This window comes from Erythrolamprus reginae, unplaced genomic scaffold (genome assembly GCF_031021105.1).
Source record: "Erythrolamprus reginae isolate rEryReg1 unplaced genomic scaffold, rEryReg1.hap1 H_28, whole genome shotgun sequence".
Taxonomy (NCBI): domain Eukaryota; kingdom Metazoa; phylum Chordata; class Lepidosauria; order Squamata; family Dipsadidae; genus Erythrolamprus; species Erythrolamprus reginae.
In genome coordinates this window covers 235,518-262,987 of record NW_027248482.1, presented here as the reverse complement: position 1 = coordinate 262,987, position 27,470 = coordinate 235,518, and the positions used below count along the sequence as shown (strand labels likewise).

The window sequence follows — 27,470 nt, the reverse complement described above, 5'->3', positions numbered from 1 at the left end:
TGAGTTCTAGTCCTGCCTAAGGCACGAAAGCTGATTGGGCCCCTTTGAGCCTATTGCCAGGCAAAGGTGAGTTCTTTCCTGAGGGGCGATTTGGCCCAGCCCATCTGTTTCAGCCCAGCCCACTCATAGAGTTGTTGTGGGGGAAAAGAGGAGGAGCAAGGAGCATTATGAACATTCACCACTTTGAAGTATACTGACAAAATGATAAAGGCAAGATTTTAAAAAGAAATCTATTATTTTTTTAAAAAGTTGTGTAGCGGTTGCAACTGCCGCTTTGAATCTGGGCAGGGCTGAAAATCTTTTCGTCTTCAGCCAATTGGATGGGGGAGGGGCGGAAGGAGCGTTCCAAAATTTTCTTTCCAGAGCAAAAGAATGACAACAAGAAATTCCGAGGATCTTTGGCCCGGTGTTACTCTGCAAGCATTCGTGAAACCAAGGCAGAGAATACAGCCAGCCAATCCCCCACCCAGCACAACTCGGCTCAAAGCCCTCAGGAGACAGAAGACAGGAGGGTCACTGACTGAAATAGCCTAGGGCCGTGATGGGGAACTTAGGGCACGGGTGGCACATGGGACCAGGTCGGAGGGTATGCCGGACTTGGTCCACTCCAGCAGGCATGTGCGTGCTGGCCAGGTGATTTTTGGCCTTGGGAAAGGCTGTTTCCTTCTTTGGGCACTTCAGGAAAGCTTCCCTGAAACCCCAGATGCAAAAAAATTCCCAACGGAAAAACCAGAAGTTCATAAAAATACACTTCCAGTTTGCTGTTGTGCTGTTTTTTGCACTCGGGAAGGTTCAAGGAAGTTTCCTGCGGCCCGGAGTGCAAAAAACAGCACAATGGACAAACGGGAAGTGAGCATTTTGTTCACCTACCAGGCTTCAGAAAGGACTGTGCACATACATGGGGGGAGCAGCATGGGGGGAATGCACAGGCATGGGAGGGAGGGAAGGAGCGTGGGCACATCACACATACATTTTTTCGTTGCTGAGCATCAAAAGTGCGCATGAGCCCATCACACACCCCATCATCCACCACACATGAACCCATGGCCCCCCTGTGCACTCCCACCCTGCGCATGCACACATGTCCCTCTGTATGCGCACTCCCCATGGGCAGCCCACCCTTGCACACCAGGGGCAGGTTCTGAAGTAGACCCAAGACACAGGGTGAAGTGAGAACGGTACGTTTATTCAGCTCAGTAAGTAAAAGTGACTTTCAGCTGTACCGTCTGGCTTTGCCTGGGAGAAACCGCTCCTTTTATACATTTGTGGTTCCCGCCAAAGCAAAAGCCAGCCGCGCCTGAGCCAATCAGGAGCGACTTCCTTATTTGGCTCAGGCAGCGTTTAGAAGAGGAACAAACCATTACAAAGATACAAGGTAGCCATTTCAGGATACAACACCCCTCCCTCCTTAGATTGAGACATCCATCACGAAAGCCACGTGACAAAATCGTCCAATCTGTTGGGTCTTCGCGAGGCTCGCTCCGACCTGCGCAGTTCAGTTGACTCCTCGCTACCGACGGTGGAGGATGGTTCACTGTTGCTACTTCGGCGCGCCTGAGGCCTGCTGGTGGCCTCGGCCTGTTGGCTCGGCCTGGCAGGCCCAACGATGGCTTCGGAGGAGGAAGATGGCTCGGCATCGCTGGACGACTCTCCCCGACCCGATAAGTCCATTTGAATGTCCATTAAATCGGGTTGCGTATTAAAGTCTGTAGAATTGGGAGAGTCTGCGTCAGCGGGTTGCTGCAAAGGGTTTTCTGTGCGTTTCCGAATGTGGTCAATGTGTCGTTTCCACAATCGGCCATCCTCTAGTTTAACCATATAAGTCTTTGGAGCATTTTGTTTAACAATAATTCCCTTCATCCAGTTTACACCTCCATCAAAAAATTTTACAAATACATTTTGTCCCAAATACATTTCCCTTTCGGGGTTTACGTACATACGATCATTAATACAAAACCTTGGGTGTAACCTATCCAGTGGGGACCTTAATTTCCTCCCCATTAATAACTCTGCAGGGCTTACGTGCGTGTGGGAATTTGGGGTGATGTGTTGGGTTAGCAAGAACTGGTCCAAATTCTGTTGTACATCTCCAGGGCCTGACCTGCGTAATGCTTCTTTAGCCACACGAACATAACGTTCTGCCAAACCATTAGCCCAGGGCGAGTAAGGCGAGATGAGTGCGTGTCTGACTCCCAGACTGTCCAAGAACAATTCAAACTGTCTGGCCGTTAATTGTGGCCCATTGTCAGACACTAGGAGATCAGGGCAACCATGGGTAGCAAACAGTCTGCGTAGCACCTTGATGGTGGCACTCGTGGTTATGTTGTTCATTGCTATAATTTCCACCCATTTGGAGAATGCATCGACCACTATTAGGAAATATTGTGATCCCACTGGGCCTGCAAAATCAATATGAACTCTGGACCAAGGCCCTGCAGATTGCTCCCACTCTGCTGGAGTTGTTTTGGGGGGATTGGGCCTTGATTCTTGGCATGGGTCACATTTGGCTACCCAATCTTCAATATTAGCATCCAAACCTGGCCACCATAAATGCCCTCTAGCTAGGCCCTTCATCCTGACAATCCCAGGATGGCCTACATGTAACATTTCAAGTACCTTTACCCTTAGGCTTTTAGGAATAATCACTCTGTCCCCCCACAATAGACAACCTTTTACATATGACAATTCAAGTCTTTTGGCTTTGAAATCACACAGTTCAGGTTTAACAGAATCATTTTGCCAACCCTTGAGTACACAGTTTACCACTTGTTTTAGTATTGGGTCTTGCTGCGTGTGTGCAGCCACCTCTTTTGCAGTAGTTAGTGGGTTGTCCTCGAGCTCTAACATTAACACATCAGCCGATGGGGCAGGATCTACCACTAACTCTGGCATTGGGCACCTACTGAGACCATCTGCGTGGTTGATGGATTTACCCCCTTTATGGATGAGCTCGTACTGGTATCCGGAGAGGAAAAGGGCCCATCTGATTAACCTTGGGGACATAAATGGAGGAGTAGGCTTGTTGGGGGCTAAAAGACCTAGTAGCGGCTTGTGGTCGGTAACCAATTCAAAACCCCTTCCAAAAAGGTAATTATGAAACTTCTTCACCCCTGCCACTAAAGCTAGAGCCTCCTTATCTAGCTGGCTATAATTTCTTTCAGTACTGGTCATCGTCCTGGAAAAGAAAGCAATTGGTGCCTCTGTATTATTTGGTAACACGTGGGCCAAAACTCCTCCCACGCCGTATGGGGAAGCATCGCAAGTGAGCCTAATGGGTAGTGAAGTGCTATATTGGACTACCACACTTTTGGAAGTTAATAATTGTTTTATTTTTACAAAGGCTTCGCGTTCAGTTTTCCCCCATGTCCAAGGAGTTTCCTTCTGTAGTAAACGGTGTAGAGGCTCTGCTACTGTTGCCTTCTGTTTTAAGAAAACGGAGTAAAAATTAAGAAGGCCTAAAAAAGCTTGTAATTCAGTTTTACTTTGTGGCTCTGGGGCTTCACTAATTGCTCTCAGTTTCTCGGTCGTGGGGTGGATACCTTCTTTGTCAATTTTATAACCTAGGAATTCTACACTGTTGGTTCCCCAAACACATTTATCAGGCTTGATTCTTAATCCCTTGTCCTGCAGTCTTTTAAGTACTTCCCTTATTCTTTTGTTGAGTTGCTCTTGATTCTCCCCCGCAATTAAGATGTCATCAAAATAAGGAATGGCCCCTTTTATCCCTGATAACAATCGTTCCATTATTCTTTGGAATATCCCTGGGGCTATGCTCACTCCAAACTGTAATCTGGTACATTTAAAGGCACCCCTGTGGGTCACAATCGTTTGCGCGCTTGCTGTAGCGTCATCGACAGGAAGTTGCTGGTAAGCCTGTGCGAGGTCAATCTTTGCAAACCTTTTCCCTCCCCCCAGAGAGTGCAGGAGTTGTTGTACCACTGGAATGGGGTAAGGGTGGTGTTGGAGGGCTTTGTTTAAGGTAGATTTGTAGTCAGCGCAAACCCTTAAAGAGCCATCTGGCTTAAGAGGGGTGACTATGGGTGTCTCCCATGGCCCCTGTTCCACAGGGACTAAAATGCCTTGGCTTATTAGCTTATCCAGCTGCAGGTCTAGTTTGGGGAGGAGTGGAAGGGGTACCCTGCGAGGTTTGAGCCGGACAGGCGGGACCTTGGGGTCAATAGAAAATGAGATAGGGGGCCTTATATATGATCCCAAGGTGGGGCTAAACACTTCAGGGAACTCTTGCAAAAAATTAGGCATGCTATCACAGTTTACAGTACAAATACCCGAAACTTCAATTCCCAAAGGTTCCATCCAAGCCAAACCCAGGAGAGAGTGCTTAGCCCCTGTAACAACAACCATAGGTAGGGTACATTTAACATTCTTAAATACAATAGGTACATTCACAATGCCCAAGACAGAGATTATCCCCCCTTGAAAATCTCTGATTATCAGTGAGGTTTGCAATAGCTCATTTTTAGCCAGGTTAGGCATGTACAATTTGAGCTTTTCCCATGGCATGATGGTGTATTTAGACCCAGTATCGAGTTCCATAGAACATGGCTTGTTGTTAAGCAATAGCGAAATTACAATTTTGCCCCCATTCTTTGTTGCCGTGTTATTCATGGAAAATAGAGTGTTACCTCTTGAGTAGTCGCGGTTAGCGGCTGAGTAATTCCTTCGGCCCGAAAAGCGGAAGGGTCGGGGTTTTTTTGAGATCGTTGGTTTCGCGGCGTGGAGAAGGTGTTCTCCGGTGCAGATGCTCTGCAGGCGTCGGCGATGTGGCCCCGTCGGTTGCAGCGGCGGCATGTGGCGTCCCGGAAGGGGCAACGTTGTCGCTGGTGGTTTCCTCGGCAGCCGGTGCAGGGGGCGGCGAAGTGAGGCGGTCTCTGTTGTCTCTGTTGGTCTTGTAGCAGAAAGCAGTTGTCTTCGTTGCGAGCTGGTGGGCTGAGGTCGTCTGGGTCCTCGGCGCGGGAAGGTGTGGAGTCGATCTTGGCGATGACTTCTCGCCTTTCGTGCTCTTTCAGCTCTTTGGCAGCGGCGTCGGCGACCTCTGCGGTTTGCGCTAGCTTGATCACGGTTTGTAGAGATGGGTTGTCTTCGGCGAGGAGTTTGTTTCTGACGGAAGCGTTTTTCATGCCGAAAACTAAGGCATCGGTGAGGCAAGCTTCCGGGTTGTCAAACTTGCATTGAGCTAGGACTGTACGAAGTCGCGTTGCAAACTGGTTGATTGATTCCGCCTCGCGTTGCGCCATTCTGGAGAATTGGTGCCGGAAAACCATGGCTGGTTTTGTAGGCTTGAAATGGCTCGCGAGCTTGGCTTGTAGGACGTCCCAAGCGACGGTTCTTGCTGGCAGCGGGTCGGTGAGAGTCTGGGCGAGAGCGCGGATTTCTGGGCCGCAGTAATTGAGGAAGATTGCCCGCTTTCGGTCGGCGTCGGCGTCCCGAATTCCCGCTGCCTCGAGGAATATTTCGAAGTTGGCCAGGTAGTCGTCCCAGGAAGTCTTCTCGGGGTCGAAGAACTCTGGAGCCCGGCCGATCTGGATGTTGTTCATCTTGCACGCGTGTTCTCTTCGTCCGTCGTCGCCAGTGAAGTAGACCCAAGACACAGGGTGAAGTGAGAACGGTACGTTTATTCAGCTCAGTAAGTAAAAGTGACTTTCAGCTGTACCGTCTGGCTTTGCCTGGGAGAAACTGCTCCTTTTATACATTTGTGGTTCCCGCCAAAGCAAAAGCCAGCCGCGCCTGAGCCAATCAGGAGCGACTTCCTTATTTGGCTCAGGCAGCGTTTAGAAGAGGAACAAACCATTACAAAGATACAAGGTAGCCATTTCAGGATACAACAGGTTCCTCTTGCCATTTTCTACCAGTGCGCTGCGTGTGCATCGTGATGTTTCACGTGCACATCCCCTAGTGAGATTTTCCTTCTGTGCAGGCGGAGAGAGCTGAACAAATGCCAGAAATTAGGAAAAAAAGATGGCAGCATGCACAGACCAGCAAAGACAGCACCAGAGCTGTCGCATCAAAATTGCACAACTGACAGGCCACTACCGGAACAGTGCACCCGACTGGACTGGTAGGATCCCACCTCTGATGCACACATGCTCCTCCCCCCCGCATGCGCCCCACACTGCCCAGCTGCCCCCCGCATGCATGGCAGAGACCTGAAAACCAGCCGGCCAATGGGAAGCGCATGCCCGTGTGGGGTGGAGCTGAGCTGGGGTGAGAGATCGCGTGCCCGGAGAGAGGGCTCTGGATGCCACCTGTGGCACGCGTGACCGAGGTTCACCCTCCGAGGTCAAGGGTCTCTTGCCTAGAAGACCCCCAAGGTCCCTTCCAGCTGTGTTTGGACTGATGCTGAGAAAAGTGGTGCCTTTGAAGCACCCACTTTTATGTCAAGTCTCGGGGAGACAATTGCTCCCTGAAGGTGAATCGCTAGTCAGTAATTCATGAGCGCAGTTAATTTTGAGAAACAATAACAATAACAATTCTATCCAGAACATTGATAAGAATATAATAATAATAATAATAATAATAATAATAATTGCTTATCATTTCAATAAACTTTCCTTACATAATTCATCATTCTCTGAAGCTTTTATGTTTCTGTTAGCCATTGGACAAAAATGGTAAAGCAACAGATAGATCTAAATCCAGGAATATTTTTGTTGGATATCTTACCAGAAAAGTATAATAAAGAGAATACCTATTTAATTTTACATATGTTAATAGCGGTGAGAATTGTGTTTGCACAACAATGGAAAAATGAAGAAATCTATACAGAAGAAAGTGAAATAAAAATTCTAGAATGTGCAGAAATTGCTAGATTAACACTTAAAATTAAGAAGGAAGAAATAGATTTTTTAAAAAAACATGGGATTTTTAGCTAATCAGTAATTCATGTATGATTTGGTTTGAAAACATTTCCTGCACTCTCAACTAACCGAAGAGGAAGGATTAAACCGATACACAGAATTGGAAATGGAAGATGCTGAAGACACATCTTTGCCGCCAGGCTTGGGGCTGTTGCATATAGACTCTCAGCTCCAGCCCGTGTTATGACAGAAATAGGGATAAATGTAACTGAATGGTTTTAATGACATGGGTTTTCAGGCTTGTTAAATTGGATTTTAGTATGTTTAATGGATTTTAGTTTTAAATTGGTTTAGTTTTAACTTCGATTTCTACTGTGTTATGTTTATGTATTTAATTTTATGTTGTAGGCCACCCTGAGTCTCCAGAGAAGGTGGCCTAGAAATCGAAATAATAAATAAATACACAAAATTATTCCCAAAGTAATCTAAAATCAGAAGACATTTGCAAGCACGTTTTCCAATGAACAAATTTTATGAAAAGCCGTCCTGGTGTTTTGGGGTACTGCAAACTAACACCGCCTGCATGCTATGAAATCTCCCCAGGTGAACCCCTCACGTGGATGCAACTGCGATGCATTTCTTTAGCTGGAATATAAGCAATTTCTTTTTCCTGTAAATTGAACAAACAAACAAACATATGTACTGTTGCTCAGGTTTGTGGGAAGATTGGCAGCCTTGTTTAGCTCCCGATCATGACTCGGTTTGCTGAAAACAACTCCGGGGTTGTATGAAGTGTTCTGCCACCACAAAAGGGATAATTAAGATAGAATAGTTATATGAGAAGGATGTGGGGGGGGGGGGAGTGGAAATTGCATAGAATGGTGGTTGGGTAAGGGATAATGGCTACAAATAAATGCAAGTATGCAAATACTTGAATGAAAGGGAATTGAATAAAGAAGCACTACCGGTATTTACGGAGGAGATAGCGTTACAGAAAATAATAAGAGAAAAAAGTGAGGGCACCAAGATTCAAGCAAGTAATATATATAAGATGTTAGTGCAGGCAGACGGGTGTGCGATCCAAGGATTGACTAAATGGTGGCAGAGTGAATTACAAGTAGATGAGCAAGAGATGAAGAATACAGTGGAGAATAGAAGGAAAATGAAGAATACAAGGGTCAGGGAAACGAGAAGGAAAATATTACATAAGTGGTACCACACACCCACTCGGCTTGCATACTTTCAGCAGAATGTTAAGAATACTTGTTGGCACAGGTGTCAAGGTAAGGAGATGTTTATGTCTATGTTTTGGGAATGCCCGGTAGTGCAGAGCTTTTGGAAAGTAGTGCAAGAGGACACTAATAGGATGCTAAACATACGATGGACAATTACAAAGGAAATGGCGGTATTAGTCAAAAAGAACGAGATGGGAGAATTTAGAGAAATAAAAGAAGCAGCGATAGAAAGCACTCAGGCGGCAATAATCCTAATCTGGAAGGATCCGGCAAAATGGACAATACAAAACTAGTATGGGTTCATGGTGGATCACATTCAGTTTGAGATTATGGACAAGAGAATGAATTCCTCTTGAATGAAAACCAATTTGCGGGAACTGATGGGATGATGGGACAAGGGAAGAGGATACGTGGTCAGTAGAATCCGAGACCAAGCTACAGGAAATAAATTGGAATCACTTTATAATATGTAATTAGATATTTTGTTCTTGAGTTAAAATGGTATATACAAAATATGCCCCCATTTTGGTGGAGGGGTACGAACGTTGTCTGGTGGCGGGCACTTAAACACTGAACAAATTGTTATATGTTGTGTGCTGTGTGGATGTTTTATATTATAAAAATTAATAAAAATACTTAATAAAAAAAGAAGTGTTCTGCCACCATGAACTATGTTGTGGTGTGTTCATTGTTGCCTCCGAACATGTGGGAGGATTGTTTGGAACTTGCAAAGCAGGAACCAAATTCTATAGATTTTATAGAGGAAAGGGTCAAGACAAGAATTGGGTCATGAGAAATAGCATGGGAATTTCCTAGCATTATCTGCTTGAGATGGTGGCTACATCTCTTCTCTAGATAAGCAATCTTTTTTTTCCTGGTCTTAGGAAAGGCAGGATTTGGTATTTGCCATTCATGTATCGTTTATGCTTTAGTGAGCCTGTTTTTATTAATTTGTGTTCCTTGGCAAACATACTCCTTGCTCCTCTTTTACCCACAAAAGCCACCTTATGAAGAGGGTTGGGCTAAGAGAGAGGGACTGGGTCAAAGTTACCCAGCCAGCTTACATACCTGGCAAGACTAGAATTCTCCATCACCTGGTGATTGACCCAGAGTCACCCAGTTGGCTTTCAGACCTCCATCAGGATTAGAACTCACCATCTCCGGTGACTGGCCCAAATTGCCCAGCTGACTTTACATATCTAAGGCAGGACTAGAACTCTCCATCTCCTAGTGATTGATCCATAGTCACCCAGCTGGCTTTCTTGCCTAAGGCTAAACTAGAACTCACCCTCTCCTGGTGAGTGACCCAGAGGCACCCAACTGGCTCTCATGCTCAAGGTGGAACTAGAACTCACCCTCTCCTACTGATTGATCCCAAAACACTGAATGTTTTAAAGTTAGATTTTTTAGTTATACTAATTGGATCAATTGTATTATTATGTCTTTTATATATGCTGTGAGTCCTCGGAGAGGGGCAGCATACAAATCCAATTAAACTAAACTAAACTAAACTCAGCTGGCTTTCATGCGCAATGTGGAACTAGAACTCACCATCACCTAGTGGTTGATCCAAAATCATTCAGCTGGCTTTGTTGCCTAAGGCTGAACTACAACTCTCCCTCTCCTGGTGAGTGATCCAAAGTCACCCAACTGGCTTTCATGTGCAATGTGGAACTACAATGCTTGGATGCTTGGAACAAACTCCCAACAGACGTGGTTGGTGAATCCACAGGAACTGAATGTAAACATGCCTGGGATAAACATAGATCCATCCTAAGATAAAACACAGGAAATAGTATAAGGGCAGACTAGATGGACCAGGAGGCCTTTTTCTGCCGTTTATGTTTCTATGTTTCTAGAACTCACCATCTCCTTGTTTTTAGCCTGCTGCCTTAACCGCTAGACGGAAGTGGCTCTATTGGCTCTCTTGCCCCCCCCCGCCCCACTCCCCACTCCTCCTGACAGTCTGTGAGCTTTACATCTGAAAGCTCACCAGTGGTAAAGAGATCTATCCCTATTCCTTGCAGACTTACCATAACATCCTTGCACCCCAAACATCCCAGCCTTTGAAAAAGAATCCCCTTCTCCGTTCCGCACGTCCGTGCCCTCCAAGTGGGTGGCACTACACAGCTCATACTATAGGTGGACCCAGCTGAACTTCACAGTTTGTCTAAGAATGATCTCCTCTTTTTATGGCTCTAACGTTGGTCTCTTAGAACAGGGGTCTCCAACCTTAGCAACTTTAAGAGTTGTGGATGTCAATTCTGGGAGTGGAAGTCCGCAAGTCTTAAAGTTGCCAAGGTTGGAGACCCCTGTCTTAGAAAACATGAGGGGGGGAGGTCTCACTTACTCCATTCCCATTAAAACAACAACAGGAAACACCATTCTCAGCAGGGATTAGTATGGGAAATATGCTACTCCATGCAGCATTGGTATTGTTATTCCACTCAAGGGAAGGTGTGGATGTTTATATATTTACACCACAAGAACTGAAAAGAACTGTATTGAACTGTATTTGCCTCTCCCTGTATTGAAGACTACTCCACCCCTCACAATTTTACATTGTTGAGTTACAGTATTTCAAGGCAGAAATCCTTGTATTGAGAAGAGAGAAGGGAAGGGGAAGGGAAGGGAGGGAAGGGAAAGGAAGGGAAGGGAAAAGAAGAGGAAAGGAGCAAGGGGAAAAGCAGGAGAGGGACGGGAGGGAAGGGATAAAGGAAGGAAAATGGAAAGGGAGAAAAGAAAAGGGAGGGGGAGGGAAGGGAAGGAATAAGGGAAGGGAGAAGAGAGAAGAGAAAAGTATGATAATATCAAGTGTGCTAACATGATGTAATAAAGCAAATGCTAGGAAGGTGCACATTGTTAGAGCTCAAATTCTTAGATAAAACATCTCTCTAAATTTCTAAAGAGGAAACAAATATTCAACTTAGGAAGAAATACAATATAAAAAGAATTGTCCTGCACGATTTTTTTTTTAAAAAATCTTCATAAAGAAGTGAAAAGAATGAGATCCCTATAAAATCCTGTAAAAGGACAAAGTTGAGCTTGAAAGTAATTGTTTATACATATGAATTGTTATTGTAAAATACTGGATTTTATGGACCAGCACTGTTCTTAGCCCCTAGAAGAAAATCCACATAAAGTTCCTATTTCCGTGGGGAAATGCTGGAACAGAGCTTGGGAAGAGTCAGATTCGAATCTTACGCTGGCCCCGGACATTCCCCGGGGACATTGGACCCGCTCAAAGCAGCCTACCTAGCAAGGAGAGACTTCTAGGAGAAGGAAGTCACCTTGTGGCCAACGAAGCGTTGCCTTGGCGCAGCAAACGCAGACACACACACCCCCGCCGCCCCTGGGGGACCCTCTGCACGAGCTCCGAGGGCCGCTCGGCTGGGCTCACTCACGATTTCCACCACCATCAGGATCCCGAAGGGGGACTTGACGAAGTCCCCATCCAAGGCGGCCGCGCGGAAAGCCGGCTCCCCGGCGGGGGTGCTGGTGCGGGTGCTGACTTTGGCCGGGAATTCCGTCATGCTGCCGGCGGAACTCTCCGGCACTGCGCCCGGGAGAAGCGGCGAAGGGGCGAGCCGGGAGCGCGGAAGGGCGGCTGCGGAGCGCAGCCGGGCGAGCTGGAGCGCAGCCGGGCGAGCTGGAGCGCTGTTGCCGCCGGCGGTGGCGCTGATGCTGCGGCTCGGGGCGGGAGGGGCAGGTCGCCTGGGGCGCGGCCGGCGGGGCACTCCAGTGGCTGGTTGGCGGCGCCGGGAGACGGAGGAGGGCCGAGCCGGGCGGAGGGGCCGCGTCCCCCGCAGCTCTGCCCTCCACGAGAGGCGGCGGGACTCACCAGAAAGCGCCGAGCGGAGCAGGCAGGCGGAGGAGGGGGAGGGAGGGAGGCGGGCGCTGCGAGTCTCGGGGAGAGAAGGGCCAGGGGAGACAGGGGGGCAGTCTGCCCATACTCGAGAGGCTGCCACGGAGAGGAGGCCAGACAAGGAATAACGGAGGGAAACTGGTCCAGGAGAGGTTCAACCTGGAAATGAGAAGGAATTTTCTGACAGTCAGAACAAGCAACCGATGGAAGAGAAGTTGCCTTGGGAGGTTGTGGGAGCTTCATCCCTGGAGACTTTCAAGAAGATATACCTCTCCTATACCTTTCTTCTATTCCTATATCTCTTCTTCTTTCATTGATATGTTTCACTTCTTTCATTGATATGTTCTATTCCTATAACTTCTCTTCTATTCTTTCTTAGATATATTTTACTATGAGTATATCCTCTATAACCTTCATTATGTATTTAACTATGTGTATAACCACTAAAACCTCACTGTGTATTGGACAAAATCAATCAAGCAATCAATATTTATTTAAGAGACTGGACTGCCATCTGTCAGAAAGGGTGTAGGGCAGTGATGGCGAACCAATGGCACAGGTGCCACAGGTGGCACGCAGAGCCATATCTGTTGGCATGCGAGCTCAGCTCCAACATGCATGTGTATTATTATTATTATTAATAATAATAATAATAATAATAATAATAATAATAATAATAAGATTTGTATGCCGCCCCTCTCTGAAGTCTCAGGGCGGCTCAAAACATAGCAATAATACAATACATTACAAACATAATAAAATTTTTAATAGTTAATTAAAAAACATTAATATAGCATAAACAGTGTCATAAAATCAGCAACTACACAATCGTACACATTCAACCCAGTTAATCATACAACAGAGGTCAGAAGAAGGCGGTCTCATAGATATTCTGGTCCGATGCCATGTAGGTCATTACCAACACTTTGAATTGTGACCGGAAACTGATCGGCAGCCAGTGGCAACCAGTATGCCAACCAGCTGATTTTTGGCTTGCAAAGAGGCTCTGGGAGGGCATTTTTGGCTTCCAGAGAGCCTCCAGGGGGATGGGGGAGGGCGTTTTTACCAGCTCCAGGGAAGCCTTTGGAGCCTGGGGAAGGTGAAACACGAACCTACTGGGCCCACCAGAAGTTGGGAAACATGTTGTTTCCAGCCTCCACAGACCCGGGGGGGGGGGGGAAGCTGCTGTCACCCTCCCCAGGCATTGAATTATGGGTGTGGGTACTCGCACATGTGCGATAGCGTGCATTCATACTTTTTCAGCACCTGAGGAAAAAAAGGTTTGCCATCACTGCTGTAGGGTCTCCTGCAGATATAGCCAAGAAAGCCAATGCAATCCTAAACTGCATTAATAGAGGGATACACTGTAGGACTAGGGAGGTACTAATATCACTCCATAAAGCCTTAATAAGACCACACTTAGAGTACTGCATCCAGTTTTGTTCACCACACTACAAAAAAGACATTGAAACTCTAGAGAAAGTGCAGAGAAGAGAGCAACCAGGATGATCAGGGGACTAGAAACTAAAAGATATGAAGAGCGGTTGCAGGAACTGGGCACGGCTAGTCTAGCAAAGAGAAGGACCAGGGGAGACAGGAGAGCAGTCTTCTAATATTTGAGGGGCTGCCACAGAGAGGAGGAGGGGGTCAGGCTGTTTTCCAAAGCACCCGAAGGCCAAACAAGGAACAATGGATGGAAACTAATCAAGGAGAGAAATAAGGAGAAATTTCCTGACAGTGAGAACAATTAACCGGTAGAACACCATTGGGAATGCTCCAACTCTGGAAGTTTTTAAGAAGAGATTGGACAATTCTTTGTCGGAAATGGTATAGGGCAGTGATGGTGAACCTTTTTCTCCTTGAGTGCTGAAAGAGCATGTGTGTGCGCTATCACAAATGCATGAGTGCCCACACCCATAATTCAATGCCTGGGGAGGGCAAAGACAGCCCCCCCCGGAGGCTTTCTGGAGGCCGGAAACAGCCTGTTTCCCAACTTCTGGTGAGCCCAGTAGGTTCGTGTTTTGCCCTGCCGAGGCTCCAAAGGCTTCCCTGGAACTGGGAGGGGGATTAGAAATGCCCTCCCTTATCCTTCTGGAGGTTCTCTGGAAGCCAAAAACGGCCTCCCAGAGCCAAAAAATCATGCCGTTCCTATCTATAGCAAAACCTAGGAATTCAACGCTGGGAACTGCCCATGAGCACTTGTCCGCTTTTACACGGAGACCCGTCTCCTGAAATTTAGTCAAAACTGCTCGGATTCTTTCTCATAATTGGGGGGCAGTTTGAACGGAAATAAGCACATCATCGAAATATGGCACCACCCCGGGAATTTTATTTAATAAACGCTCCATTAAGCTTTGAAAAATGCCAGGAGCAATTGCGACCCCAAATTGAAAACGGGTACATTTGAATGCCCCCCGGTGGGTTACTATTGTCTGGGCTTCCGCTGTTTCTTCCGACATGGTTAACTGTTGGTATGCCTGGGCCAAATCGATTTTAGCAAAAATGCATTATGCATTATGTTGCAACGCTCTGTTAATTGTAGCTTTGTAATCAGCGCATATTCCAACTGACCCATCTGGCTTCAATGGAAGGACGATAGGGGTTTCCCATTTAGCATGGTCTATTGGTACTAAAATCCCCATGGCGATTAACTTATGTAACTGTTGGTCAACTTTTGGCAAAAGCGGGAGGGGCACCCTACAGGGTTTTAAGCAGATTGGGGCCACTGTCGGGTCAAGGCTGAACGAAATTGGAGTGCCCTTGTACTTCCCTAATCCTGGTTTAAATACTTCGAGGAATTCTTTTATTAATTCCATGGGGGCTGAGGTTTGGCTGGCAATAGAGTGAATTCCCGTGACCCCCATGCCTAATGGTTGGAACCAACCTAGTCCTAGCAAGGTATGCTTGGGCCCATCTACAACAATAAGTGGTAACAAATCCCTAAACCCCTCACAACATACTGGTACATTTACAGAACCCAACACAGGAATAGCATTTTCCTGAAAGTCCGACAGCCCAGAAGTCCATGGGGTCAAATGTTCCCTTTTAACGTGTGGCATATACAGAAGAAATTTATGCCATGGCATTATAGTATGTCTGGATTCCCTGTCGATCTCCATTTTACAGGGTCAATTGTTTATGAAAAGCGAGGTAAACAGTTTTCCCAGAGCTGGCGAAGAGTTATAGTTAATAGTAAATGGAGAGTTACCTTTGCGGAATCCTGGGCGAAAACCGGTTGTTTGTTTGAAGTTTCCGCGGTTATAGGGCGCATTGGCGTTTGCGAATGGTGTCGGTTGGCATTGCCAGGGTTGGGAAAAATCCCTGGGGGGAGATGCTCTGCAGACTTCCGCGATGTGGCCTTTTCTGTGGCACCATTGGCAGAGGGAGTCTCTGAAAGGGCATCTTGAATGTGCGTGGGAGCCGTTGCAGCCGAAACACAGTGGGAAAGGCCATTGTGAGGCGTTGAAATGTGGCTGGCGGCGAATTTGGAGGCAGTAGTGTTCTTCAGCTGTTGTGTCGGGTGTCATTTCGGTGGTGCCTTCTTCAGTCGCAGGGTTGTTCTCGGTTACCTTGTTGACTGTCTAGTTTGAACGTTTGAGTTCGGCAGCAGATGCTTCGGAGACCTCAGCAACTTTGGCTGCCTTTATGATGTCTTGGAGGGTGGCTTCCTCATCAATGAGGTACTTCTTTTGCAGGGTTAGATTGCTCATGCCGAATATTAAACGGTCGACTAGCTGTTCCTCTGGATCCTTGTACTTACACTTGGACAAGAGGGCTCTCAGTCGAGTCACGAAGTCATTCATAGATTCCCCATCAGCCTGCTTCATTTGAGAGAATTGGTTTCAGCTGATACGGGCAGGAGTCGTTGGCTTGAAATGGCTCTCGACCTTTGCTTGAAGCGTTGACCACGCTCGATCGTACACTCTCGATCGATTCTTGATCCATGAGTGTGGTTGCCAAGTTGTAAATCGCCAGACCGCAGTAATGTAGGAATATGGCTCGTTTTCTGTCATCCGACACGTCGTTTAAGTTGCTTGCTTGGAAAAAGATGCGGAATTTGGACATGTAAGCCTTCCACGTATCTTCCTCTGGGTTGAAGAAAGGCAATGCATGCGGCATTGCTGAAGCCATCTCTGGAACGCGGAGGCTCGAACCCCTCATCGCCACTGTTAAATCAGAGGCTGGAGGCTGAGGAAGGTTAACAGCTCTTTATTGGCAATCAGGAACAGTTGAAGTGATCAGCTCACAGGTAGGAAGTGACTGCGAGCTACCGGCTAAAGCCGCACCTTATATACCTTGCTGGCGCGGGGAAACAACCGTGAGTTCCTCTTTTTTAAACTTTCGTGCGAAGGTTTCCCTTAGCCGCGACTTAAGCCAATCAGCGGTTACCTTTATTTAAAAGTACAGACATAACAGGCAGCAATTGCTTTTTCTGCAGTTCTCATTGTCCTCTGAAGTCTGTGTTGGTCCTGTTGGGTTGCAGCACCAAACCAGACAGTTATAGAGTTGCAGATGACAGACTCAATGATTCCTCTGTAGAACTGTATCAGCAGCTCCTTGGGCAGTTTGAACTTCCTGAGTTGGCGCAGAAAGAACATTCTTTATTGTGCTTTTTTGATGATGTTTTTGATGTTAGGTGACCATTTTAGGTCATGAGATATGATAGAAGCTAGAAATATGTTAATTGCTTAATTTGGCACAATCTAGCACTTTCCTAATCACTATTTCTTCATTTGGTATATTTTCCTTTTTCCAGGTTTGTGCAAACACCAACCTTCCTGATGTTAATATATGCGTTATCAAATAGTAATCTTCCTTTCTATGCTGCCCTCTAATTATTCCCAAAAGATACATTTCAGGTTTCATTTCCAATTGATAATTTAACATTTCTTTCAACCAGTTTTTAATCCTAGACCAATTTGTTTTGCTTCCGGACATAAACACCAAATATGATAATATGTACCTATGGCAGATTTACATTTCCAGCATTTATTGCTTATGTTTGGATGAATTTTAGCTAAACGGGCCGGAGCGTAATGCCACCAATAAAATATGTTATGTAAATTTTCTTTATACAATACTGACAATGTCAATCTTATAATTAATTTTCCATAATTTTTCCCAATCGTCTAACTGAGTGGAATAACCAAAATTTGTCATCCATGCTATGATATTATGTTTAACTACTTCCTCTATATTTTCATAGTTTAGTAAATAATGTACATTTTGGTAATACTGTACATTTTTTATCTGGTCCTATTAAAATTGTATCTATGTCGCTGGGTTTTTTACATATTCCAAATTCAATTAGGTCTTTTTTATATCTACTTTGTACCTGGAAATAAGATTACCAATCTAACTCCAGGCCTTCACTTTTTCTAAGGATTTTAAGAGTTCCTTGGAATCTAAGAGTTCTTCATATGTTTTGATTTGGTTTTTATTAATTATATTCGGGTGTATTTGGGCTTCCAATGTAGATAACCATCTAGGTACTTCTCTGTAATGTTTTTTCCTTATTTTTCTCCAATGTTCGAGTAGAATATTCCATATCTGATGTTGTTTAAATTGTGAGTGTTTAATATGCTCTTTTCCCCACAGGTGTGCATGTCATCCCTCTTGAATATTATGTCCTTCTATTGCTAAAAATCTGTTATTATCCAATTTAATCCATTCTTTAATCCATAGTAATATTGTCGTCTGATAATATAATTCTAGGTTCAGAAGACCAAATCCTCCTTTGGTGTGTGGTTGTTCCAAATAAATATGGAAATTATTCTATTTACGTTTGAGAATTTTTTTTAATCCAATTTGATTGGTGCCATTTGGAAGAGGTACAACCGTTTCAGAAGTATATTAGATTTTATAGTGTTAATCCTTCCCATTAAAGATAGATTTAATTTAGACCATTTTTCTAAGTCTTCTTTAGTTTTATGTAAAAGTTTAATATAATTCTTTTAAAGATGAATATCTAAATGAGAACCAAAGTCCTAAATACTTATTTTTTTTTCTATTTGAAATTCAGTTTTCTCCATTATTGTCACGATTTGTTCTTGGTTGCAGTTTTTAGTTAGTATCTTAGTTTTATTCCTGTTTCTTTTAAGACCAGCTACCCTTCCATATAATTCCAGTTCTTTTAATAAATATGTCATTGAATTGATTGGGTCTTCTAAAAAGAAAACCAAATTGTCTGCAAATGCCTGTGTTTTATAGACTTGTTTTTTGACAGTAGTTCCTTGTATTTTAGGATTCATCCTAATTTGGTTTAATAAAATTTCAATTGACAATAAAAAAATTAAAGGGGAGAGCAGGCACCCTTGTCTCACTCCCTTCCTAATATCGAATTTATCCATCAAATCTCCATTAACTAAGATCCTTGCTTTTTGATTAGAGTATATATTATTTATCATATTTTCAAAGTTGAATCATATTTCCAAATTCCATACCTTTTATTATTATTTTTTAAAAATCCCAGTCTGTTGTGGTTGACTCTGGCCCAGCTCCTGCCCCAAGGAATGTGGATGTGGGGGAAACATACACATGCCACAGGCCTATTTTGCTCCCAATAGAATCTTCCGACGAAGTCTCCTCTGATGAAGGAAGCATGAGTGGCAGGGAAGAGGGGAGTTTGGTAGACAGCCCAGGAGGAGATCAATCATCCTTATCATCTCTGGATTCTGAACAAGAACTTATGACAGACCCATGCATAGAGTGATACATAGGAGAGAACAACTGAAGGATTATTACAGGAGATAAGTGAGGCCACCTGTGCTTGGGTGGGGCTGCTGCAATTAGTGCTACAGATAAAAAGAGCAGCATGCTGGTTTAGCCTTATGGAAGTTTATCTGATTCATAGTTTCGTCAAAATCGTGGTTTTGCTGTTTCCCTGTTCAAGACTGTGTGTGGACTTTCTGGACTTTGGAATTGGACTCAATTTCCCAGTTACTGGGTGAGAAATTGGATTGCATTTAACCTGTGCCTGGTGTGTACCAGAAAATCCCTTTGACATTTAAAAAGGGAGTTTTTTCTGCTTTTCTGTTGATAAAGACTTTTGGTTTTCCTTCTATCGTGTGGTGTGTGTCTTTTTGGACTAATTACCCTGTAATTACAGGCGGTTGGGACACGCCGGCAGAACAGCATCTAAAAACAACATTACAAATTCTTTATCACTATAGCTTTCATAATACAATAACATGTTCAAAGTTATTCTGATGTTGTATCTTATTTGTCTACCAGGCAGAAAACCATTCTGATCTGGATGAATTGTCTTACTTAGTATTTTTTTCAATCTCTGCTATAATTGACATATATAATTTGTAGTCAGTGTTTAGCAAAGATATCGGTCTATAGTTTTTAATCTGATCTGGAACTGCACCTTCTTTATGTGTAACAATGTTATATTGGCTTTTTGCCAAGGTAAGGGACATACAGCATTTTTTAGCGCATTGTTGTAAATTCCTAATAATAAATCTCCTGTTATATGAAGCGTTGCTTTATAAAATTCAATTGGGAATCCATCTGGTCCAGGTTTTTTTATTACGGTATTATTCTGTTTCATGATTACATGTTCTAACTCCTCCTTAGTTATTTCTTTATTTAACATTTCTTTATCTTCTTTACTTATTGGCTTAATTTTGGAGTCTTCTAAATATTTTAGTATATCTTCTTCTCTAATGCTATCTTTATCATATAGTTCTTTATTATAATTTAATGCTATCTCTTTCTTTTTTTCTCATTGGTGGTGTAATATTTTATTCTTGTCTGTTAACTGTTGAATCGATCTTTTTTCCTTTTCTTTCCTCAATTTATAAGATTACCATCTACCTGATTTATTTGCATTTTCAAATTGATCTGGTTTTGCAGCTCTTAATTTCCTTACTACCTCTTCCTGATCCAATAATTCTAATTTATGCTTAGTTAGCTCAATTTGTTGTCTTGTAGTTTGGTTTCCTGGATGATCCTGAGATTCTTTTTCTAAAATTTTCAGTTTACATATTAATACATTTGTACATTGTATTTTTTCTTTATTTTTTCTAAATGTATAAACTATTGTTAACCCTCTCTGGTATGCCATAGCTGTGTCCCAAAGGTTCTGCAAAGAAGATTTTGATTATTATTTTCTTTAAGGAATAGCTCCATTTCTTTTTTAATCCAATATATATATTCTTGATCTTTTAATAATTGCGTATTCAACATCCATCTTTTGTTTTTTATATCTTTACCTTTCCAAACTTTTTTATAAGGTTATGATCTGCCCATTCATTAGTATCTACTTTAATCTGATTTATTAAATTTTCTACTTTACCATTAGCCCAGGCCGTGTCTATTCTAGACCAACTCTGATGGGCATTAGAGTAAAATGTATATTCTCTCTTATCCTTATTTCTCATTCTCCAACAATCTCCCAATCTTGCAAGTCTTTTAAAAGATGATTTAGATCTTCCTGCGATAGGTGAACTCCCCCAACTGTAGCTTAATCCACAGATGGGGAGTTATCTTGGTTACAATCTGTTGTACTAGTACGTTGACCCAAGGGAATCACTCCGCAGGTGAAGCAAAAGAAAAAAGGGGGGGAAAGGAACTATGATTAAAATGAGCATCTCTTTAAGCAGTTGGGTTCAGTAAGTTGAGGGAAGAGAAGCCGTTGGAATCCAGCCCTGACACTGACAAGGATTGAAACCCAGAATATACGGTAAAATTAGCCAGCAATTATAGACCAAATTTGAACGGTGAAGTTCCCGATGCTCTCGGAGATTGATGGTTTTCTTGAAGAGGTTTCATTACCCACTTAAATAACTTCATCAGCACCAGAAACAAACTGGATAATAAGACTGTCAACCTCGCTACATTCTACATTCCTACTATGCTTTGGTTGCCATGAGAAACGGGTGGGGTGGGGTTTTGGTCATGCAGAGTGGGATAAGTTTCGCTTTCCTGAAAAACAGGTGACCAGGAGGAGACCGTTAGAAGCTGCATTCCATCAGTTTGACGTGGTTTTGAAGATGTGTCCACTTGACGGTTATGGACACTAGGGATTGGCCAATCTCTAAAGGGGGGTCAAGTGGGGTTTTCATATATGCATGTATCACACCTTTTTTCCTTAGTCTTTGCTTTAAGTTCGTTGCTTTCAGTTCTGATTTATGATACATTCACTTTTGAAGCTAAAATGGGCTCTGAGTTTTATTTTTCTTAAATTCTGATTGTAGCAGCTGACAGAGACAATGACTGCAAGAAAACCACCCAGGACCCACAGCCCTCCTCCTCCTCCTCACAAACCCCACTTCCTTTCAGCCCTGATGATGTTACCTAGTTGGTTAATGAGATGTCTGCAAGAAAGCCACCAAGCTCAGAGACCACCAAGGACCCCACATTCCTCCTCCTCCTGTCTGCATAGTCCGCTTCCTTATAGTGCTGATAATGTTACCTATATGATTAGGAAGGGAATCAAAAATAGATCGGCAAGTGTATTGCCTCTGTACAAATCAATGGTAAGACCACACCTGGAGTTGTGTGTGCAGTTCTGGTCACCGCACCTCAAGAAGGATATAATGGAACTGGAAAAGATGCAAAAAAAGGGCAACAAGAATGATCAAGGAAATGGAGCCCCTCCCTTATGAAACTAGGTTGCAACACCTCGGTCTCTTCAGCCTTGAAAGGCGACGTTTAAGGGGTGACTTGATCGAAGTGTATAAAATCATGCATGGGATAGAAAAGGTGGAAAGAGAAAAAAATCTCTTCTATATCACACAATACTAGGACAAGGGGTGAAGTGAACCCAAGACACGGGGTTAAGTGAGAACGGTACCTTTATTTCAGCTCAGCAAGGAAAGTGACTTTCAGCTAGTACCGTCTGTCTTGCCTGGGAGAAACCGCTCCTTTTATACTTTTGCGGTTCCCGCCAAAGCAAGAGCAGCCGCGTCTGAGCCAATCAGGAGCGACTTCCTGATTTGGCTCAGACAGCGCTTCAAAAGAGGAACAAACTATTTACAGAGATACAAGGTAGCCATTACAGGATACAACACCCCTCCCTCCTTAGTTGGAAACATCCATCACGAAATCCATGTGACAAAATCGTCCAATCTGTGGGGTCTTCGTGAGGCTCGCTCCGACCTGCGCAGTTCAGTTGCTTCCTCGCTACCGACGGTGGAGGACGGCTCGCTGTTGCTCTCCCGGCGCGGCTGGGGCCTGGTTTGGGCTCCGGCCTGCTGACTCGGCCTGGCAGGCAGAACGTGGACTTCGGAGGAGGAAGATGGTTTGGCGTCGCTGGAGGAGTCTCCCAGACCCGATAAGTCCATTTGAATGTCTATTAAATCGGGTTGCGTGTTAAAGTCTGTTGCAATGGGAGAGTCTGTGTCAGCGGTTTGCTCCAGGGAATTTTCCAAGCGTTTCCGTACGTGGTCAATGTGCCGCTTCCACATTCGACCATCCTCCAGTTTTACAAGATATGTCTTAGGAGCAGTTTGTTTGACAATAATACCTTTCATCCAGTTTACACCTCCATCAAAATTTTTTACAAATACATTTTGACCCAAATACATTTGTCTTTCAGGGTTTACATACATTTGGTTATTTGCACAAAACCTTGGGTGTAACCTATCTAGTGGGGACCTTAGTTTCCTTCCCATTAGTAACTCAGCAGGGCTTATGTGCGTGTGAGAGTTTGGGGTAATGTGCTGGGTTAGCAGGAACTGGTCCAGATTTTGTTGTACATCTCCAGGGCCTGATCTGCGCAAAGCTTCCTTTGCCACGCGAACGTAGCGTTCTGCCAAACCATTAGCCCAGGGCGAGTAAGGCGAGATGAGTGCGTGTCTGATTCCAAGACTGTCTAAAAACAATTCAAACTGTCTGGCCGTTAATTGTGGCCCATTGTCAGACACTAGGATATCAGGGCAACCATGGGTAGCAAACAGCCTGCGCAGCACCTTGATGGTGGCACTTGTGGTTATGTTGTTCATTGCTATGATTTCCACCCATTTGGAAAATGCATCCACTACAATTAAGAAGTATTGTGACCCCACTGGCCCTGCAAAATCAATGTGGACCCTGGACCATGGCCCGGCAGGTTGCTCCCACTCTGCTGGAGTTGTTTTGGGGGGGGTTAGGCCGTGATTCTTGGCATGGGTCACATTTGGCTACCCAGTTCTCAATATCAGCATCCAGCCCTGGCCACCATAAGTGCCCTCTGGCTAGGCCCTTCATCCTGACAATCCCAGGATGGCCCACATGTAACATTTCGAGTACTTTTAGCCTTAGGCTTTTAGGAATGATCACTCTATCCCCCCACAACAGACAACCTTTTACATATGACAACTCCAGTCTCTTGGTTTTGAAGTCACACAGTTCAGGTTTTACAGAATCATTTTGCCATCCCTTAAGTACACAGTTTACCACTTGTTTAAGAATTGGGTCTTGCTGCGTGTGTGCAGCTACCTCCTTTGCAGTAGTTAGTGGGTTGTCCTCGAGTTCTATCATTAAGACATCAGCAGAAGGGGCAGGGTCCTCCACTAACTCTGCCATGGGGCACCTACTGAGACCATCTGCGTGGTTGATGGCTTTCCCCCCTTTATGGATGAGTTCGTACTGGTATCCTGAGAGGAAAAGGGCCCATCTGATTAGCCTTGGGGACATAAATGGAGGAGTAGGCTTGTTGGGGGCTAAGAGACCTAGTAAGGGCTTGTGGTCTGTAACCAATTCAAAACTCCTTCCAAAAAGGTAATTATGAAACTTCTTCACCCCTGCCACTAAAGCTAGAGCCTCTTTATCTAGTTGGCTATAATTTCTTTCCGTGCTTGTCATTGTTCTGGAAAAGAAAGCAATTGGGGCCTCTGTGTTATTCGGTAAAACATGAGCCAAGACTCCTCCCATGCCGTACGGGGAAGCGTCGCGCATAAGCCTGATGGGTAGCGAAGTACTATACTGGACTACCACACTTTTGGAAGTTAATAATTGTTTTATTTGTACAAAGGCTTCGTGTTCAGTTCTCCCCCAAGTCCAAGGGGTTTCTTTCTGGAGTAAGCGGTGTAGAGGCTCTGCTACTGTTGCCTTCTGTTTTAAAAAAACGGAGTAAAAATTAAGAAGGCCTAAAAAAGCTTGTAATTCAGTCTTATTTTGTGGCTCTGGGGCTTCTCTAATGGCTCTCAGTTTCTCAGTTGTGGGGTGGATACCCTCCTTGTCAATTTTATAACCCAGGAACTCTACACTGTTGGTTCCCCAGACGCATTTATCAGGCTTAATTCTTAACCCTTTGTCCTGGAGTCTCTTAAGTACTTCCCTTATCCTTTTGTTGAGTTGCTCTTGGTTTTCCCCTGCAATTAAGATGTCATCAAAATATGGAATGGCCCCATTAATCCCTGATAACAATCGTTCCATTATGCTTTGGAATATCCCTGGGGCTATGCTTACACCAAACTGTAATCTGGTACATTTAAAGGCACCCCTGTGGGTCACAATCGTTTGCGCGTTTGCTGTGGGTTCATCGACAGGGAGCTGTTGACAAGCTTGTGCGAGATCGATCTTTGCAAACCTTTTCCCTTCCCCCATGGAGTGCAGGAGTTGTTGTACCACCGGGATGGGGTAAGGGTGATGTTGGAGAGCCTTATTTAGCGTGGATTTATAGTCAGCGCAAACCCTTAAGGAGCCGTCTGGTTTTAGGGGCGTGACTATGGGTGTCTCCCATGGCCCCTGTTCCACAGGGACTAAGATACCTTGGCTTATGAGCTTGTCCAGCTGCAGGTCTAGTTTGGGGAGGAGCGGGAGGGGTACCCTGCGAGGTTTGAGCTGGACAGGCGGGACCTTGGGGTCAATAGAAAATGAGATAGGGGGCCCTTTATACGATCCCAAGGTGGGGCTAAACACTTCAGGGAATTCTTGCACAAAGTTAGGCATGCTATCACAGTTGACAGTACAAATACCAGAAATTTCAATTCCCAAAGGTTCCATCCAAGCCAACCCCAAGAGAGAGTGCTTAGCCCCTGTAACAACAATCATAGGCAGGGTACATTTAACATTTTTTCCCCAATTTTTTTATTATTTTTCTTAAAATAGACAAACATACTAACAGACATTAAACATAAAGTGGGGGTGTATTTTCCCCGCTTCTTTTGAAAGTATACATTCAAATACAAAAGAAGAATACATAATTGAATATATGTTAAGTGTTAAAATTCTTAATATATTACTAATACGTAACCTAATATAACATAGTCGTCAAAGAGTACCTTTAATATAGTTTTAGCTACTGCACAATGTGCCATAATCATCAAAGAGAACATTTAAGGTAATTACAACTACTATACATATATAAATCAAACTACTTAATATGTTGGTTATACATAAACTAGTATATCATAATCATCAAATAAGTCAACTGCTATACGTATATAAGCTAAAGTTCTTAATGTGTTACTTATACATATACTACTATATCATGGTCATCAAAAAATACATTCAAACTAATATTAATATTGTTATCACCTAGGCAAAAACCAATACAAAAAATTGACTAAAAATAAATTTATATATCTTATTTTTTCTTATCTATCCATTTATAAACATTGTTCCATGTTTCATAAAATTTGGTATCTTCTTGATCGTTTAATCGTCTTGTCATCATGTCCATTTCAGCGCATTCTAATATTTTAAATATAACTTCTTCTTCCTTGGGGATTTCCTCCCCCTTCCAATTTTGCGCATATATTATTCTAGCCGCAGTTAATACAGTAGTTATTTTCATAGAGTTTGTAGGGATTATGTCTGCTTTCCAAAATTGTGCTGTTTTTCCATTTTTGTGTGAAGGCCAATGTAGCAGCAGTCAAAATGTGTTAACATTAAATATATTGTTCCCTTTTCTTATTTATATTAATAATACCCAATAAAAAGAGTTCAGGTTTTAGTTCTATCTTTAACATTAATGTAAAATGGTAGTAATCTATTCTTCGGGTCTTCGAAGAAGGGCAGCATACAAATCTAATAAATAATAATAATAATAATAATAATAATAATAATAATAATAATAATAATAATAATAATACAGTGGTACCTCGAGATACGAGTTTAATTTGTTCCGGACCTGGGCTCTTAAGTCGAGCAGCTCTTATCTCGAACGACTTTTCCCCATAGGAATTAATGTAAATAATTTTAATTGGTTCCAGCCCTCAAAAAACTCACAAAGTTAGTCTAAATTATGCAGAAAGACATGTTTTTAATGAAGAAATGTACATGTACATATAAATGAATAATGAAGTTTCTTTCACTTAACTTGTAAACTTTCTTAAACTTTTAAATTTACATATGTTCAACTTCTCTGCCACCCAATCCTGTAGGACAGAGGTCCCCAACCCTTTTTGCACCAGGGACCGGCTTTAAGCGATCAAGAGAGGAATGGGTGAATGAATGGACGGAGGGTGGGAAGGAAGGGGTTGGGGGTATTCTGGAAAGCCCCCCAGGCCGGCAGCGACCTTTTAAAACAGCTGCGCCGTTTGCGAGCTAACTCCTGAAGCCAAACGCTAAAGGCGAACTTCCGCGTCATGGGCTCTCAGCAAGGGGGTTGCATGAGAGACGTGGCAGTGTTCTCTCAGCGGAGGCTGGCGAAGGTGATATTCAATGTCGGGGGCGCACGGGCGGTTGCGCGCGCTCCCTATCTCCCTGCTAGCCCACTTGGAATGTGAAATTCAAAACAGCGTTGGGATCCCCCCACCCCCAGCAGAAGCCAAGGACCCCCAGAGTGGGGCGGCAGAGGAGGCGACCGCCTCTCCACTCACCAAGTGCCGGGATACGAGCTGAGAAGAGCCGGGCTGGCTTACTTTCCTTCCTTTCCTCGCTGATGGAGAGCCACTCGAACAAAGCGTCACACCCCCCTGACGCTTTTGGCGGCAAAAGAGCCCAGCGTCGCTTCGGAAGGCGCCGAAAGCATCAGAGGGGCGCGACGCTTTGTTCGAGTGGCTCTGCATCAGCGCGGGAAGGAAGGAAAGTAAGCCAGCCCGGCTCTTCTCGGCTCGTATCGCGGATTTGAGCTCGGGAGACGAACAAAAAATGTCTCTCCTCTCCCAGCTCTTATCTCGAGTAGCTCTTATCTCGAGCAGCTCTTATGTCGGGGTTCCACTGTATTGGCATCTGCCTGCATTTCAAAACTGTTGGCAGGAGCTGGGTCAGGAATGGGATCACATCCTATTGTGTGCTGATGGAGTCTCAAACTGCCACCTGCCATTGACAAGTCCACTGACATAATCACATCATACAGGCCCCCTATAAAGAAAGTACCCTATTAGCATTGATAAAGCTTCAGAAGGAACTGAATGGGAGAAAAAGACCACTAGATGGCGACAAAAGACCAGGCACCAATGACATTTTTTAAAAAAAACATCTGGTTTTTCCTGACGCAAATATGATATATCAAGCAATAGCATTTAGACTTATATACCACTTCCTAGTGCTTTTACAGCCCTTTCTAAGCGGTTTACAGAATCAGCCTCTTGCCCCCAACAATCTGGGTCCTCACTTGACCAATCTCGGAAGGAGAGAAGGCTGAGTCAAGTGAGATTTGAACTGCTGAAATACAGC

The 27,470-nt window shown here is 44.1% G+C and overlaps 1 protein-coding gene across 1 annotated transcript in view; it reads right to left on the bottom strand.

Moving 5' to 3' along the window:
- Positions 1-11,659, bottom strand: part of LOC139155539 (plasmolipin-like) — a 29,031-nt gene extending 17,372 nt beyond the window's left edge. The window contains exon 1 of the mRNA XM_070730716.1: positions 11,455-11,659. Within this exon, the coding sequence (XP_070586817.1) occupies positions 11,455-11,583 (129 nt within the window). The 5' untranslated portion in view covers positions 11,584-11,659. The remainder of the gene's footprint in view (positions 1-11,454) is intronic.
- Positions 11,660-27,470: the final 15,811 nt, after the last annotated feature.